This window comes from Misgurnus anguillicaudatus, chromosome 19, assembly GCF_027580225.2.
Source record: "Misgurnus anguillicaudatus chromosome 19, ASM2758022v2, whole genome shotgun sequence".
Classification (NCBI taxonomy): Eukaryota; Metazoa; Chordata; class Actinopteri; order Cypriniformes; family Cobitidae; genus Misgurnus; species Misgurnus anguillicaudatus.
This window is the reverse complement of record NC_073355.2, coordinates 30,784,399-30,801,507: the sequence shown is the minus strand read 5'-3', so window position 1 is coordinate 30,801,507 and position 17,109 is coordinate 30,784,399. Positions and strand designations below refer to the sequence as shown.

Sequence of the window (17,109 nt, the reverse complement as noted above, 5' to 3'; positions counted from 1 at the left end):
TTTCATTGTTTAAAAGGGGGATTGTTCATTGTTCTCTCTCTCTCTCTCTCTCTCTCTCTCTCTCTCTCTCTCTCTCTCTCTCTCTCTCTCTCATAATTCTCATAACTATTACCAACTCAAAAAATCTCCCGTCTATCCCCTTTCACAAACTATCAGCAGAAACCGTGAAACATGGGCTGCACACATGAGTGAGGGGTACATGGAGGGGTCACATCAGACGTGCATTTGATTGGCTAATGCCCGCTGCCCATTGCATTCCTTGATCATCATTGGCTCTTTCACTGAGGGGGGAAATACTCTGTTGCACACATACCCTTCTATCAAGGCATGAGGTGCTGACATGGCCCATGAGCTAATTCTGTACGCGCCACTCATGTTACCGTTATTACCTCAGGAGAAAAAGTGAGTGTGACTACTAGTGTGCATGACAAAGATGAAGAGGGAGGGACAGAGAGTGAGAGAGAGAGAGAGAGAGAGAGAGAGAGAGAGAGAGAGAGGAGGGGGAGGGAGCTGAGAAGGCAGAAGCAACAGCTTGAGATATCTGGGGAAACACAGTGGAAAGTCGGAGCCGCAGCCGCTATTAAAGGGAAGTGGGGCAGACAAGGAAACGTACAAGTATAGTAACAAACATGCCTTAAGGAAGCGAGAGACGAGCGGAGGAATTTACTTTGGGAAAGAAAAGATCAGAATGAGAAGAAAGTGGGATGAGTCATTGGATTAGTTGAAGCAAAAGCAGCGGAGGAGACCCCGGGCCCGTCAGAGAGAGATAGAGAGACTGACTGACTGACTGTATCCAAAACCGGGTGCAGTAGTCAGGACAGACACAGTTATACACACAGGCACGGTAAAAAATAAGAGAGGAAGTCGTTGGCAGTGGCAGCATCTGCATCTGAATGAGAGTTTACGAGATGCGTGTCAGTGGATATGCGTGTGCGGCAGGGTGAACTCACGTTATGAAGACTTTAATGCTCTGGCTGCTTCCTGCGATTTTTCTGTGCTCTTTTTTCAGTCTGGCCTTCTGGTTATTTCTCTCCAACAAGTGAGTATATCAGTTTCAGTCGGTCTGTCCATGGACCTTTTCTTCTATTCACAATGAAAACGACTCGGTGATAATTCACGCGACCGGAACGTAGACTCAAATCACTTCTTTCAGTCTTTTCTGTCAGGTTTTTGAATCTTTCATATGATTAGTACCTACTTACATAAAATAAAATACTATAGCACATTTTAGTATTTAGTATAGTAAACTGTATTAAAATCCCTAGATATTATAGTGTTTTTGAACCTAGTTGATATGTTGTCAATAAGTAGGATACTACAGTATTTACTACAGCTTGTAAATGTGCTAATACTACAGAATATAATAGTGTAGCCTATATAAGCAAAGTGTATTAATGTTTACTAAAATATACTAAAGTTTTCTATAGTATATTAAAGTATACTTAATTATTTACTATAGTTTATCAATTAACTATAGTTAATAATTTACTAGTGCTGTATATATTTACAAAGTGTAATTACTATAATATACCACAGTTTACTAATAGTAAACTATTACTAATAGTAATAGTATACTATATTTAGTATACTAAAGTATTTTTATGTGAATGTAGTGGTTGAGGATTTTTAAGGACATAGTTGATGTAATACTTTTGAAGTTTAATGGGCAATGCAATGCTAAATTTGAATGCTTTAAAACTTTACATGTCAATTTGTTTACACTATTTGAGTAAAGTTTAATATTAGATTAATAAATAATTGAATGTTTATATTTCTTTACAGCGCTGTCTTAAATTCATATGCTTATGCGTTCCAGGCAACCTGTAACCCGTAAATCACGACTTCAAAACCACGACTCACGACTCTGAACTGGGAGTACATCGATCTAGTACGAGTTCACGGGTGGGAAGTCACAGGTTTGACTGCCGCTCAGTGCACTTTCACAGGTAGAAAGTTGTAAAAACACGGGTTACAAGCTGCCTGGAACGCATAGAGTCGTGAGTCGTGGTTTTGAAGTTGTAATTCACGGGTTTAAAAACCTACCTGGAAGGAACGCAGCATTATACCCAGCAAGCAATTCAAAGGTGCAGTGTGTAAATTTTAGCGGCATCTAGTGTTGAGGTTGCGAATTGCAACCAACGGCTTAGTCCAATGCTCACCCCTCGCTTTTGAAACACATAGAGAAGCTACGGTAGCCACCACCAGACAAACATGTCATCGTCAGAGACAACTTAGTAAAAAAATTGGTCTGTTAAGGGCTTCTGTAGAAAAATGGGGGCACAAAATGGCGACTTCCATGTAAGGGGACCCCCGGTGTATGTAGATCGTTCTAAGATAATAAACACATAACGGTTCATTATGAAAGTTCGTTATACACCCCTGATAATATAGTTTTGTATATTATTTTGCATTTCTGTCAAGAGATCCTTCTAAAAATTACACACTGCACCTTTAAATATGTGTAATAGCTGTCAAAACACAGCCCAGACTTGTAGGCAAAAACCAGACAAATTTTGGGCTGTCGGTCTAACCATAGCCCAGAAAAAGTGAAATAAAGTAATAAATACTGTTAATGAAACCAAACACCTTATAATCACTGTTGAGTTTGCTTACATGACGGAAAATCATACATCTCACAAGTTATTTTGGCAAAAACAACATGTAACCAAGTTCAAATTTATTTTGACTAGTAGTGGTTTACTCATAGCCGGACATTGGGTCTACAGTTAACTTAGACTAGAGGGTGAAATGAAGGCTATTGCTTGTTGGGTAACGTCAAGTCATTTTACAATGCAAAACAATAAAATATAATTTTTTTTTTACATAAGCTTCATTCAGCCTTTCAGAAAAAGCAAAAACTCAAAGATCAAGAATGTGGCCAAACTGATGTAAAGGCTTTAAGGTTTAAATCTTCACGTTTTCACTGTTAAAAATTGTGCCGTTAAAAAACAGTAATCAACTGGCAGCACAGTTGCCACCAAGAAAGTGTTATTTAAAGCAACATTATGTAGTTTTTTTACCTTTAAATAATGTCTCTAAAATTATTTCAGTGATAGAACAACTTTTAACTGGACAAATTGTACTGTTGCTACAACCTGAGCAGCCTCCTAGCTGCTACAAGCACACTCTGAAAGTGGCGGTGGAGGGTAGAGCACACAGCCCCGCCCCTCCCCCTGCCTGCAGAAGAGTGTCTGATACCAGGCACTGTTGCGCTTTTCAACCACATGGGGGAGCTGTGAGTCATTTTTACATGGAAACTACATAGTGTTGCTTTAACAGCGTCTTGCTGTTGCTGAAATGAACAGTTGTTTGCTGGGTTGTGTTTTACAAAAACGCCAAACAACTGTAAATTTCAGCAACAGTAAGACAATTTGGGTCTGTGGAGCTCCACTCCAAATAAAGTTATGTTCAAAACACAACAAACTTACCCAAACTTGCAACCACGACAGCACCAAAATTAAAGTTTTGTCTACTCCACTATGATGCAGTTGGCACATTGTTTATCCCTGAAACGGGTGCATAAAATTATAATTCCAGTATCCACAATTATAACAGCTATTTGCACAGCTTGCAAGTGCATATTTTGTTTATTAGAAGCAAAGCAAAAGGTCACTCACCTATTAACTCACAGAACGAAGACGCTTGTAAATTCACATGTGCTCACTCCAGTTTGCATTCCAAAATACTATTAAATCCTGTTTTTTTTTCTTTGTGCAATAAATACGGCAAAATACTGTTAAATAATGTCTACATGAGAAAACATTAATGCACTGTTTTTGAGCATAACAGGATTATACTGTTGAAATTTGGCCGTAAATTAACAGCAATTTTTATATTTTTTACCTCAAGGGTCTTGTGTCACACTGAAGGGGCTTATTTACCCGATAACTACCGGCTGCCTCTACATTATCATGCTTATTACACGGCTACTTGCCACATAAGAAAAAAACTGGACATGAATATGAATTTGAAACATTTTATTGGCATATTTGTTTTAAATTAATTTTTTTATCCTTCCGCGAAACTTTGCACAGATGCATAAAATGATCGTAATACCTTATTAAGATCCGCTGCTTCATACTTGTCTGTCTTAATTTTTTTCTCTTTTAGCCAGTCTTTGAGCAGTTTTAATGCCCATTCTGTATTTTTTGTGTGTTGGCTTCGTAGCTGTCATGCTCTATTTTGTCAAGTTCAGTCTCAGTAAGCTCTCTGTGTCTTGTCGTTGTTTGTTCTTCTATCCACTATATAAATGTTTTGTTTTTTCCGTACATGTTAAAATGAATGTCAAAATTTTCCATTCTTAATTGTGGTTGTCCAGTGTTTGTCATAAGATGGCGCCAAACAGTAATCTTTGTTGGCGCGGAGGGATTTAAAACATACAAGTAGTACCGGCTATGCGTTATTACTTTGGAGCGGTTATTATTTGAAAAGAACGAACCTGCAAATGTCTCAACTGACCAATCAGAATCAAGCATTCCAGAGAGCCGTGTAATAAATCTGTATATTTTATACATCTATAGTCAAATTTTTTCCTCTACAGTTATTTTGCCCAGTCATATTGCTCAGATTTAAAAAACATTAGACCTAACTTTAGATCTGACATGTGATTTTGACTGTGTTTGTATACTTTGGTCACATTTATTCAATATCCATTAATCAAAGGTTTGTGTACTCTTCACTGAAGTAAAGATCAAGTATATTAATGCAATCTTCCTGTTGAGTAAATGAAGAAATATTGAGTGTTGTCATGGCTTTGACCTGGTTTCTGTCATGTGCTGTTACACTGGCAACGGCAGACTTTAATCACACCGTGGCATGTAAGAGATTATCTGCTTGGAAACTTTACTGCACATATTATTCACTGGGTCCTTCACCATACATAACAAACAAATTAACCATCTGTTATATTTTCCATAGCACACTTAAAGTTATAAAAGCATCAAAAACTGTAACCCAAATACAATTTTAGCTTTTAAGAGGGCAGTTTCTAGACCATAGTCTCAAAACCTTTCTACATCTGAAATAAAAAAAAACTGCTTTCAATTAGTTAATGAAATAGTTCTCGTACAACACAGGAATAAATCACTCATAGTTTAGATTTATCCTGAACTCAAAGATGGTTGTATTTTGCAGTCAGTACAAAAATCTGGAATAAAGGGCGTAAAAGACAGCACAGGAGAGAAGGAAGGAGGTAAAAGTAAGAGGAAAAATGTGCATGAAAGACTCAGAAAGAAGGTGGTAAAGTTTTATTAATATTAAAGATATCAAGATTATATTTTCACAGAAAGTTTGTTACATTATGTCGGATGATTTTCAACAGTAAATCACAAAAAATAACTTTTACATATACAGTTAGTTAGTTAATCACTGTTAAAGCTAGCCAAATAAATCAGTATAAAAAAGTTAAGTGTTGTCCTATAACACCTTATCTAGCCAAAGTGTCTAGCTGAATGATTAAACATCTGTGGAAAGCGCATAAGATGCCGAGAAATCTTTGACCGTGTGATCAAACACCTGCAAAACAACATGTCTCGATTGAAAGCTGCTATATAAGACTTTGTTTGTAAATATTACGTAACACAAGACTAAATATAGACTATTTTGTCCAAAAGCATTTCCTGTTTTTTTGGGCCCGAGCACAGAGTTGAGAGGACCTATATTGTTTTTTTGTGTTGGACTGGAATTGTCATTAGGGGATGAAAAATATAATGTATTTCTTTTTGACAAACTGCTCTTTGTTTAAACAGTATGTGAACATGTGTAAGAGTTATCATGTGAGTTTTTTAAACTTTAATTTCTTTGTCTCCACAGTAATGTAGTCCCTCATCCTTCATCTAAGATTGCCCAAAAAGGCTCAGATACTTCAAAATCGTGCAAGGGATGCAAGTATGTAAACATGCTTTTATTACAGTTTACCCAATACAATGTCTTGCATGCATTTATCTATAGCTTACACACTCTATACATATGCTAGGTTATTTTCAAACCCAGCATTGGGTCAAAAACAGACGAACCCAGCCCCATGGGTTGTAATTTAACCAAATATGGGTTGTTTCAACCAATGTTGGGTTGTCAAATATAAACATTTTGCCTTTTCGACCAAATTCTTGGTTGATAATAAGTGTATAAGATACAGTTTGTCATGGTTGTCGAATTTTTTAGAGACAGTCTATTAATTGCCAAAGCATTGGAGAACTACTCAACCGAATGGAAGGCACAGGAGGGAAACATTAAAAAGTTCAGGTAAACAAGCTTTATCAATAATGTAATTTGATATTTCCATGCTACATTTCTTAATAATCTACTACTATACATTGATAACAATGCTGTCATTAGCATATTTTAACAGACAATAGTTACAGATATACACACGAGTTAAACTCTCATAATTTAATTATGAGCATCAAAGTTCAATTTCAGTCATTGGTTTCACATCGTTTTCAATATTTGACATGAGCTCATTCAGTCAATATTAAAGATACCAAGGTTTTATTTGCTAATAGTGAACCTGTGGTAAATATTTGATTACACAAACACAAAATTACCATACTTACAGATGAGACTGAACTGTTAGTAATGGTGCTACATATACTGCTTCTTTACGGGGGTTCATTTAACATGACATTGGTTACATTGCTGAGTTTTAATCTGCTTTGTATTGTTACAAACTTACAATGTTGTTAGTAGGCTATTTGTTAATGAACAATGTTTATTCATTATCCATACTATACAGAGAAATTCTTGTTTATTTGTCAGCGTCATCTGGCACGGAGAGCTGACAACAATTTTTCAGTCCAGATCACATGAAAGGGCTGACTCAGATAGCAGATTTAAGATTGTATACATGTTTTTATTATATACCCCAATAAATAACAATAACAACAACAGAACACCTCGCCACTGGTCAGTTGAGCTCTGAAGTTGAGCATCGTGCTCTTGAGGTGGATTGTGGGATTGCAAAATCCACAAAAACATTCTTATGCAGTTGGAATTTGGTCGCATATAGAGTCACACTGTTTGAAATCACGTCGGACATGAGGCAGATAGACGCACTGCTACCAGACAGACTTATAATTAGATGCTGAATTTGGAAATAATCACATGGGAACATCGAGCATGAAATTGTAAATGATAATGATTAAATACATACATAAACAACTGGAATGAAAAAAAGCTTACTTACGGTCAGATCTTTTCTAGTCCTTGTGTCTGTTATGTGCTATACGTCCTAAGGCTGTTTTGTTTTATTATTAGATTGTCACATGACTGCAACACAGTAGAATTAGTGTATATGGGTCAGAAGAGCCAGGACTCCCATTGAATAACCATTGAAACGTGCTATTGATGATTGAAATGTGGTGCAGTATGCCTAAAGTGTGTTATCTTACAATGTTAGACCTAATATATTTCATGACCTCTTTGCAGCTCCATAATGAGCGTTAGCTGTCATAAATCTGTATTTACTGGTGAGTTTTATTGCATGTAGCAATAATATGAACAAAATTGTGCTGGAAACAGTCTAGATATCTTTTACATTAAAAGCTAACTAAAAGCAGAGAGCTGCATAATCAAACTTAGGGACTGAACAGTTATATAAAATTCTATCAGAACCTCAAATGTGTTTTTAAAGTTGTTTTATTTAGAGTTTCATTTCATTTTAAAATTGTTCACAAAACTCTGGGATACTTGATTCTGATTGGTTAGTTGCGACATTCCGAGGTCTGTTATTCTGTTATAAATAGCTTAATATAGAAAGTAATGCCCCTGAAAATGCCCCCTTAATGAAAAGTGAATTTAAGGTAAAAGTGTCTGTATTTTTCAGGTCAACACTAAGCAGCAAGTGTCATGGTGTGTCTAAGGCTGTGGTCACGCAAAGTAACACACCAGTGGGTTCAAACATTGTCTATGATGGAGAGAGGAGAAAGCCACTGCAGGTGACACCTGCTCTGTTCAACATCTTTTCTAAGGTAGTATGTGTGTGGCTTTAAAAAAATATGTTTAGTTAAAAAGACACTCCACTTTTTTTGAAAATATACTCATTTTCCAGCTCCCCTAGAGTTAAACATTTGATTCTTACCGTTTTGGAATCCATTCAGCTGATTTCTGGGTCTGGTGGTACCACTTTTAGCATAGCTTAGCATAATCCATTGAATCTAATTAGACCATTAGCATCGCGCTAAAAATAAAAAAAGAGTTTTGATATTTTCCCTATATAAAATTTGACTCTTCTGTAGTTACATCGTGTACTAAGACCGACAGAAAATTAAAAGTTATGATTTTCTAGGCAGATATGGCTACAACTATACTCTTGTTCTGGCGTGGTGATTAGGGGCTTTGCTGCTGTGGCATGGCTGCGGCGGGCGTAGTGATATTACGCAGTGCTCGAAAATAGTCCCCTGCTATTGAAAGTTACCAAAGGGACTATTTTCGGCTGCTGCGTAATATCATTGCGCCTGCTGCAGCCATGTTACGGCAGCAAAATCCTTGATTATTACGCCAGAATGTGAGTGTAGTTCCTAGCCATATCTGCCTAGAAAATCGCAACTTTTAATTATCTGTCAGTCTTAGTATACAATGTAACTACAGAAGAGTCAAATTTTAAATAGAAAAAACATCGAACCTCTTTGGTTAATTTTGAGCGTGATGCTAATGGTCTAATCAGATTCAATGGATTATGCTAAGCTATGCTAAAAGTGGTACAGCCAGATCCAGAGATCGACTGAATGGATTCCAAAAAAGGTAAAAATCAAATGTTTAACTCTAGGGGGATGAAAAATAAGCATATTTTCAAAAAAAGTGGAGTGTTTTGTTTGCTTAATGTATGTTTGTATAGAAACATATGTTGTATGTATTATGTTAGTAACACGTTTTCTCATCATATTAGGATTACATCGAGCACTGTATGTGTGTGTGTTTGTAGGAGCAGCCGTTTGGAAATGCCACATTTCAATCATGTGCTGTGGTGGGGAACGGAGGAATTTTGTCCAATAGCAGCTGTGGAAAGAAAATAAATTCAGCACAATTCGTCATCAGGTCTGTATCTAATCCACTCATGTGACCAAATCATAATCCAAATGATTTTTAAATCGAAACTCAAAAAACTATTCTATATTAGCTCCATACTGCTTACAATAGTTGGTGCAATGCATAAAGATGATTGGCTGGTATGTCATCAATGAACCCATTGTATACCTCTGTGTTGTTAGATGTAATCTTCCACCACTAGGGAACGGATATGAGCAAGATGTGGGCAACAAAACAAACCTGGTCACTGCAAACCCCAGCATCCTCCATGAGAAGTGAGTCAGTGATTTGGATTGTTGTTGTGTTTCTAGATATGTTGTCTTTAATATGCAAGATAAAATTAGACAACAAAAAAATCAACTTAAAGGGATAGTTTACCCAAAATGAAAATGGTTCCAAACCTGTTTTTACCAGAAATTTTAATAAATGTTTGTAACCAAGAAGTTCTGGGGCACCATTGACTTCCATAGTTCGAACAAATAATTTTATGGAAGTCAATCTGTTTGGTTACAAACACGGAAGATCGTAACATCTTTGTCTTAAAAAGGGGACATTTCACAAGACTTTTTTTAAATGTCAAATAAATCTTTGATTTCTCCAGAGTACATATGTGAAGTTTTAGCTCAAAATATCATATAGATCATTTATAATAACATGTTAAAATTGCCACTTTGTAGGTGTGAGCAAAAATGTGCCGTTTTGGGTGTGTCCTTTTAAATGCAAATGAGCTGATCTCTGCACTAAATGGCAGTGCCGTGGTTGGATAGTGCAGATTAAGGGGTGGCATTCTCCCCTTCTGACATCACAAATTTCAATGACCTATTTTTTCATGCTTGCAATGAATGGTTTACCAAAACTAAGTTATTGGGTTTTTCTTTATCACATTTTCTAGATTGATAAAAGCACTGGGGACCCAATTATAGCACTTAAACATGAAAAAAGTCAGATTTTCATGATATGTCCCCTTTAATATTCTTTCTAATGTTTAATCTTGCTCCAGGTCATGATTAACATAAAGCGTTACATTTACAAAAAAAAAAATTCTTCTTCTTTCCAGGTACAGCGGCCTGATGGATCGACGTCGTCCGTTTGTGGAAAGCCTCCATCCCTACGGACAAGCCTTACTGCTGCTGCCCGCATTCTCCTACGGCCACAACACACCCGTATCCCTGCGTGCCTTTTACACACTAGAGGACTTTGGCAGAAAAGGTCCGCTGCCCATTTTCCTGAACCCGGACTACATGAGGAGACTGTCGAAATTCTGGCGCGAACGAGGGCTCAACTCGGTTCGCCCCAGCACCGGACTCATCATGGCTAGCTTAGCGCTAGAGATGTGCACTAACGTCCATTTGTACGGCTTCTGGCCTTTCAATAAACATCCGCACGACGGTCGTCCGATCACCAACCATTATTACGATAACCGGGAGAGCAAAAAGAACGTGCATTCCATGCCAGCTGAGTTTGAACATTTATTAAAACTCCACAAGGAGGGCGTGCTGCATATACACCTGGGCGAGTGTCAACCCAACCGGAGGTAAAACAAGAGCCTTGCAATAAACTTTGCCTTGCCTGATGTACATCCGTGTATGTACATCCCCACAGAATACCTCTTCATCTGATCAAGAACTACACTACCATGAAGCTGAAAGAATTATGGCCTTGCCGAACATGAAGCAGCTTTGAATGTGAATCTGTATCATTTGTATGGCTGACTTAGCAGCTATGAACATTCATTGATTAATTTTAGGTTTTTTTTTTTTTCAAATATTTTGCACACTAAATGATCGGTTCAAATGAATGTGACGATGTTAGCTTCTGAACTGTGAAGGAATTTAATTAGGAACATGCCTTAGAGGAGCATCCTCCCTAAAGACCCTATGCACTCCTTCACGCGTTCATGCCTTAGTCAGCTTTTGACATTGGTGCTCCTACAGCTGTTGCCACTTATATATGTCAAATGCTGGTTTGTTCTTTTTAAAAATGAGAAAAAATCTCAGATGTGCACTATTACTTATAATAGCATGAGCACTGAATTCAAACTCCGACATACACTCGCAAACTTCCCTAAGCACTTTTTTGAAGTGCCTTTATGAAGTCTATTTATAGGTATGCTTCAGGCAGATCCATAGACCACAATGCAACCCCATTGCACTGTGCATGTACTTTCTATACTGTAATTTACAATGTTTTTGGGATCTGATCACACCTTATTTTTCTTGCTTCTCGATTTTGAGATGAGTTGCAAGCACTCGGCTAAGATCAATGCTGAAAGTAGTTGTGCAACATAAGCAATGACGTACATTCGAATGAATGAGGGGAAGAGCATAAAGGGAAGTGGACTTGACCCCAGCCCTGAACTCTGATATTAGCTAAGGCTATGTGTCCACATTAGTCTGGATACATTTTAAAATCTATCTTTTTTACATTTACACTGTGGATATTTGTCTAGCAAAAATTAAGCTTTTAAAAAATCCATTCAACTTAACCATTCAATTTAGCAACCCCAAGTTTGACCTCGGCCTTAAATGCGTAAAAATCACCTGACAGAATTTAAACCAGCACATGGTTTTTAAATCCCGTTACTGCACATGTGATGAAAGCTTAAGCGTTTACAGATGTGCAGTGTGGACGTTACTGAGCAGGTTTTGAAAAGCATGTGTGGAGGTGTTTTGAAACAAAAACACTTTTCATATGTATCTGGATTAATGTGGACATGTGGGCTTATAAGAGATATTGAGAATATCTGGATGTTTGAAAACATGAAGCAAGAAGAAATATGGGTATGACTTAAAAATAGAGGAGTATTAAGGATTCTTCACAGCGATGATGGCATTGAAGAACCAGTTTTGGTTTCCCAAAGAACCTTTGTCAAAGGTTCCTGTAAGAACTTTCTAACCTTTTTATAGTCTTTAAAACCCTTATCCGTTACAAAAAACCTTTTGTGCAACATAAGCTTTAAGGTTATTTATGGTACCATAGTGAACCTTTAGGTACTTTTTTCTTTAGGACTGTAGTGGCAAAACCAAATGTGCCAATTTGAATGCCCAATCTGAGCATGGAAATTTACTGTGTTTGAATGATTAATAATTAAAAAAAATTCAAATAAAATTAAAAGCTTCTGTGCATTTAGTTTTTAAACAAGAAACTTCTGTTTTTAAAGGGCACCTACACTGAACATAATGATTCATTGAATTTAATCAATTTTTTTAAGGTAAGTGGTTGCAATCAATTTATTTAAGCTACATTTAAACGAAAGTTGTATATTTTATTTTACTTTACTAATTTCTTTTGTTTAAATAAATTAATTGCAACCACTTACCTTAAAAAATTGATTAAATTCAATGAATCATTTTTTTTTTTGGTGTGTAAGTGTGTATTATGCAAAAGGTACAAACCACAAAGTAAACGATGACGCGAGTTATCGTCTCCAACGTAAATCTCTTTTCTTGGACTACAACAAACACACCGATTGTAGGCGACAGTTTACTTCCTAGGATTGGTGATGTAGACAAGACCGACATTATCATAATTCCTCCCGCTTTGTCTCACAGCCTGTAAGTTAACTTCTGTTAGCATTGCATTGTGAGTGAATCTTTCAAACATGGTAAGGAGCGTAACATTTCCAGTTGACGTCAGAGATATTCAGCCCAATCACAACATACAGATTAGCTGGCCAATCAGGGACACAGCGCTTTTCATATAGATTAGTTTTGTACAAAATCCATGTGTTGTTTATATGCAAAATAATGTGTTTTTTGGACCATAAACCACGCAAACATATTGTATTATACCAAATACACAAAATAATTTTTTTTTAGCAATGAAACAGGTGCCCTTTAAGTTTTACCTGACCACATTAAAAGCTAAGTGCAACACACCCATAATTAGATAGTTATTTTCATTAATAAATAATAATATCCTACATTCAATATTGCAGTCTTGTGAATGTTTTTTCCCTTTTTAAAACATTATTAATGTAAAGCGCTTTAAAAAACACAGATATGTGTAGGGGTGTTTTCCCGGACAGGGTTTATCCCAGATTAAAATGCATATTTGAGCTGCCTTAACCTCCTAAGACTCAGCTTTGTTTTGGCTTGCATTTTAGATTTCTTCCAGCTATTTGGGATTAGGAAAAACCAATAAATATAACAACCAAATATTTGCTTTGGTGACATTTTTTATTCACGTTCAGTTACACAGAATTAAGTATTATGGTGCACCCAACAAAAAATGTGATGCCCAATCCCATGTATAGACACCAGGTCGTAGGAGGTTAATTTAAAAACTACTTGCATTGACATATATACAATATATATGGGTCATTGTTTTGTCCCAGAATGCACACCAGTATTGTGTTTTGTGCGGTATATTTGTAAAAACGACTTAAATGTCCTAATATAACTAAGGCCTAGTCCTGAATTAATATAAACCCTGTCCCTGTAATGTTTAATTGTTGAAAAGAGAGTTCGATCTGGACCCTATGGCAAAATATAATAAACCCATAAAAAGGTGCTCTATGGCCAGCGGTCACGACACAAAAATAATTAAACTAAGTGAAATCAGTCATACACAGTGCTGACTCAAGCAGCGGCGGTTTAGCTTATTATGTTGAGGGTCACGGTGTGCTGGCAGTGGAGGCTCAGGAATACAGATTTGTTTTTCCAAACGCTACACAAGCTGTTCTGCACGCGCTCTGGGGATTCCCTTATATTGGCCTAGCGACGTGATTTTTCAGCATCTGTGTTTGTGTGCCTTTTAAAGCAAAGCCATTCCCGACGGACACCTTATTTGACACTGTTTTTATTCAATCTGTTAATGTTTCTTAACTTAATTTGATGCTTTATGGCAGTGTTTTTTTTTACTTTTTGAAGGCAGGGACCAACACGTACATGCACTCTAAAAATTAGACCGAACACACTGCTGGGTTAAAATTGACCCCCCTGGTTGTTTTAACCAGGGCTTTGAACCAGATTTGTTTCCCAATTGGTTTGTTACGAACAGAAACAGTATTTTAACGTTTCCGGTTCAACCCTAAAATTGACGTTCCTGAACCAGTTAAGACAAAAAAAAAATAAAGTTCCTGAACCGGTAATAACATTCCATGTCAGCTGTGGGACATACAAATAAGTAGGCTGATCATTAGGACATTAAACTTAAATTATTAGTCTACATAATTTCCTTAAATCTCTATCTTGTCATCGAACATTAAAAAAGGCAACATTATATAACTGTAATTCTGACATGCCTACATTTGTTAAGTGCACTTAAACACGCGCACACACATAGACGGAGGACGATGCCAAACGGCACTTCGTGAAGAAAATGCAGCATACACAGTCGCTCCACATAAAGTGAAAATTACGTTGTTTTTCAGTGCTTTATTCACCAAATGTATTTTTATGGACTACAGTATGAGACACAGTAGCGCAACTCTCTCTCAAGTTTATACATCAAGAATTCTGATCTTTGAAGGGCATAGCGATAATCACGTCTGATTGGAGTTGGACCAGACACATTCAACCGCATGTGCGTTTGTGCGTACTGAAAATTGCTCACTTTAGCGCCTTTTTAAGGTTAAATTGTTTAAATCACTTAAGTGTTAACATTTGCAAGTCTGTTTAAACACGTGCAAATGATCAACTTTCACCCTATTGAAAGGAACACGTCCAGATTTTGGGAATTAAGCTTATTCACTGTATCCCCCAGAGTTAGATAAGTCCATACATACCTTTCTCATCTCTGTGCGTGCTGTAACTCTGTCTGATGCAGCCCCCGCTAGCTTAGCTTAGCACAAAGACTGGAAGTGAATGGCTCCAGCTAGCAAACTGCAATAAGTGACAAAATAACGCAATTTTTTTCCTATTTATGTGTTGTGATTTGTAGTCACACCATGTACAAAAACTATATTCTCAGAAGGCGAAGCACTGCTACTAGGCCGAGTACCGACCAAGTAGCAGTGCTTTGCCTTCTGAGAATATAGTAACCTGTATGTATACTGTTAAAAGATGGCTGTGTCTCATATGACCTTGTTATTTGTACACGCTGTGACTATACAAATCACAACACGTAAATAGGAAAAAAATCGCGTTATTTTGTCACTTATTTGGAGCAGTTTGCTAGCTGGAGCCATTCACTTCCAGTCTTTGTGCTAAGCTAAGCTAGCAGGGGCTGCATCAGACAGAGTTACAGCATGAACAGAGATGAGAAAGGTATGTATGGACTTATCTAACTCTGGGGGATACGGTGAATAAGCTCAATTCCCAATATCTGGGCGTGTTCCTTTAAATTTGCGTATTAATCCACGAATCGCATGCAAGGCGAACCGTGGGTTGTGATCTGTATGGATCACGGATCAACTGCGATCCATTACACCACTAATTAGTAAAAATCAAACATCTTGAGATACTTGGTAGCCACTTGTTGGTGGCAAACTTCTCATTTCTCCGATGAGTCAACGACGACCGGAAGTGAACTTCACAGAGTAGTGCACAGAAATCTTGTCAAAGAACAAGCAAACAAAAAAAATGGTATTAACCGGTTAACATTATTTTAAATAAATGATTCTGTTCCGGAACATATTTTTTTTGAAAGTTTCTGTTTTGTTTCTGTTCCTTGCAAAACATCAAAAGTTTCTGGTTTTCGTTTTCGTTCCGTGAACCGGTTCAAAGCTTTGCTTTTAACCCAACTGCTGGGTATAACCAGCAGCCATTTTTACAGTGTGAAGAACCTTTAATATTATTTTCTAATATATGAAAAGTTTGGTTCCAAAACGGGATAAACACAATAAAAAAAAAGAGTTACCACCAAAATCAGTATTGTATCAGGTCAGTATTAAAAAGTAAATTCTTAATTTTATGCAAAATCCAATATCCACCGTGTTATTCTGTCATCTTTCCTCCCTTTATTCCAAAAATGTGATAAACGCCACTCCTTTTCTGCAGAACGCAATAAATCCACTCAACAAATTACAGCGCACCATTTCACGCATTGTAAACAATAATGGCTGCACGTTGAATACACACAAAATCCTAGTTTTTCTCATCTACTTTGTACTTTGTGATCAACAAACAAACAAAAACAAAATAATACTTTGATGGCATTGATAAATCTGTGGTGGTTTTATGTGACAGGAAAGAAACGTAAGCCATCAAAATCTAATAATTTATGGAAGAGGCACGCAGGAGACGGAAGATGTCAACTGTTGCTTGTTTTCCCGACAGCATGAAGTTTTTGTCATGCTAACACATTGACCCCAGGAGATCTTATGAAAAACGTTTTATTATTTTTACTCGAAGTCAACGAAAATCGAACAGGACCAAAACATTTTACAGCTGATCGCTGCCAAAAAAGTTCAGCGACCGCGTTCCAAGGATAACAGCAGCAATGACAGTGTTCTTAAAGTCGCCATGAAACGGAAGTAGCGATTGCCTTATTTTCCCCGTGGTGACGTATATCCGAATGAAACGGCTTTTGAGATGAAATAAGGCAGGGCTGGATTTGAATTTGTCCATCGAGATTTGATTGGATCATTTGAAGTTGGGTCGTGTTGCTAATTGCTGCTGCGATCTTCTCCCGGACCCCGCCCACCTGCCATACCAGTGAAGAGAGATTTTTTGAGGAGGGGGGGAGATTTGCATTTTTGATTAAAAATTATGAGCATACAAAAATATTTTAAAAATAATGAAGCTCACAGATAAGTCATTTGTAAATAATACCACAATATTAAAAAAAAATATATATAGTTTTCATTTCAATTTCATTGCGACTTTAATATGACAAAGTAAGTGTTTTGATTAATGCTATTAATATTCATTTTTTTAATCAGTGTATACCACTAGTCAACTAAATTAATGTAATATGGCAAAGATGAGTGCGCATTTATATATTGATTCAACAGATTTATAGCATTTTGAAAAAAAACCTTACATTTATTGCATTTTGTGGAAAAAATAATCTTTGAAAATCTAATTATGGATTTTAATTTTTTTATGTTTTATAACCTAAAGATGCTATGTGAAAGTTTGTAACAGAAAATAGTGGTTTTTATCTTGTCACGTTTTTACCAAAACTCTTCATTTTATAAAG

The 17,109-nt window shown here is 36.7% G+C and overlaps 1 protein-coding gene across 1 annotated transcript; it reads left to right on the top strand.

Annotated features, from left to right (window-relative positions):
* Nucleotides 1-455: 455 nt before the first annotated feature.
* Nucleotides 456-12,132, top strand: st8sia6 (ST8 alpha-N-acetyl-neuraminide alpha-2,8-sialyltransferase 6). Its single transcript, XM_055194285.2, has 7 exons — nt 456-1,039; nt 5,812-5,886; nt 6,163-6,243; nt 7,823-7,967; nt 8,921-9,033; nt 9,207-9,299; nt 10,082-12,132. The coding sequence occupies exons 1-7, from the start codon at nt 954-956 to the stop codon at nt 10,560-10,562; spliced, it is 1,074 nt and encodes a 357-aa protein (XP_055050260.2). The 5' UTR covers nt 456-953; the 3' UTR covers nt 10,563-12,132.
* The last annotated feature ends 4,977 nt before the right edge of the window (nt 12,133-17,109 follow it).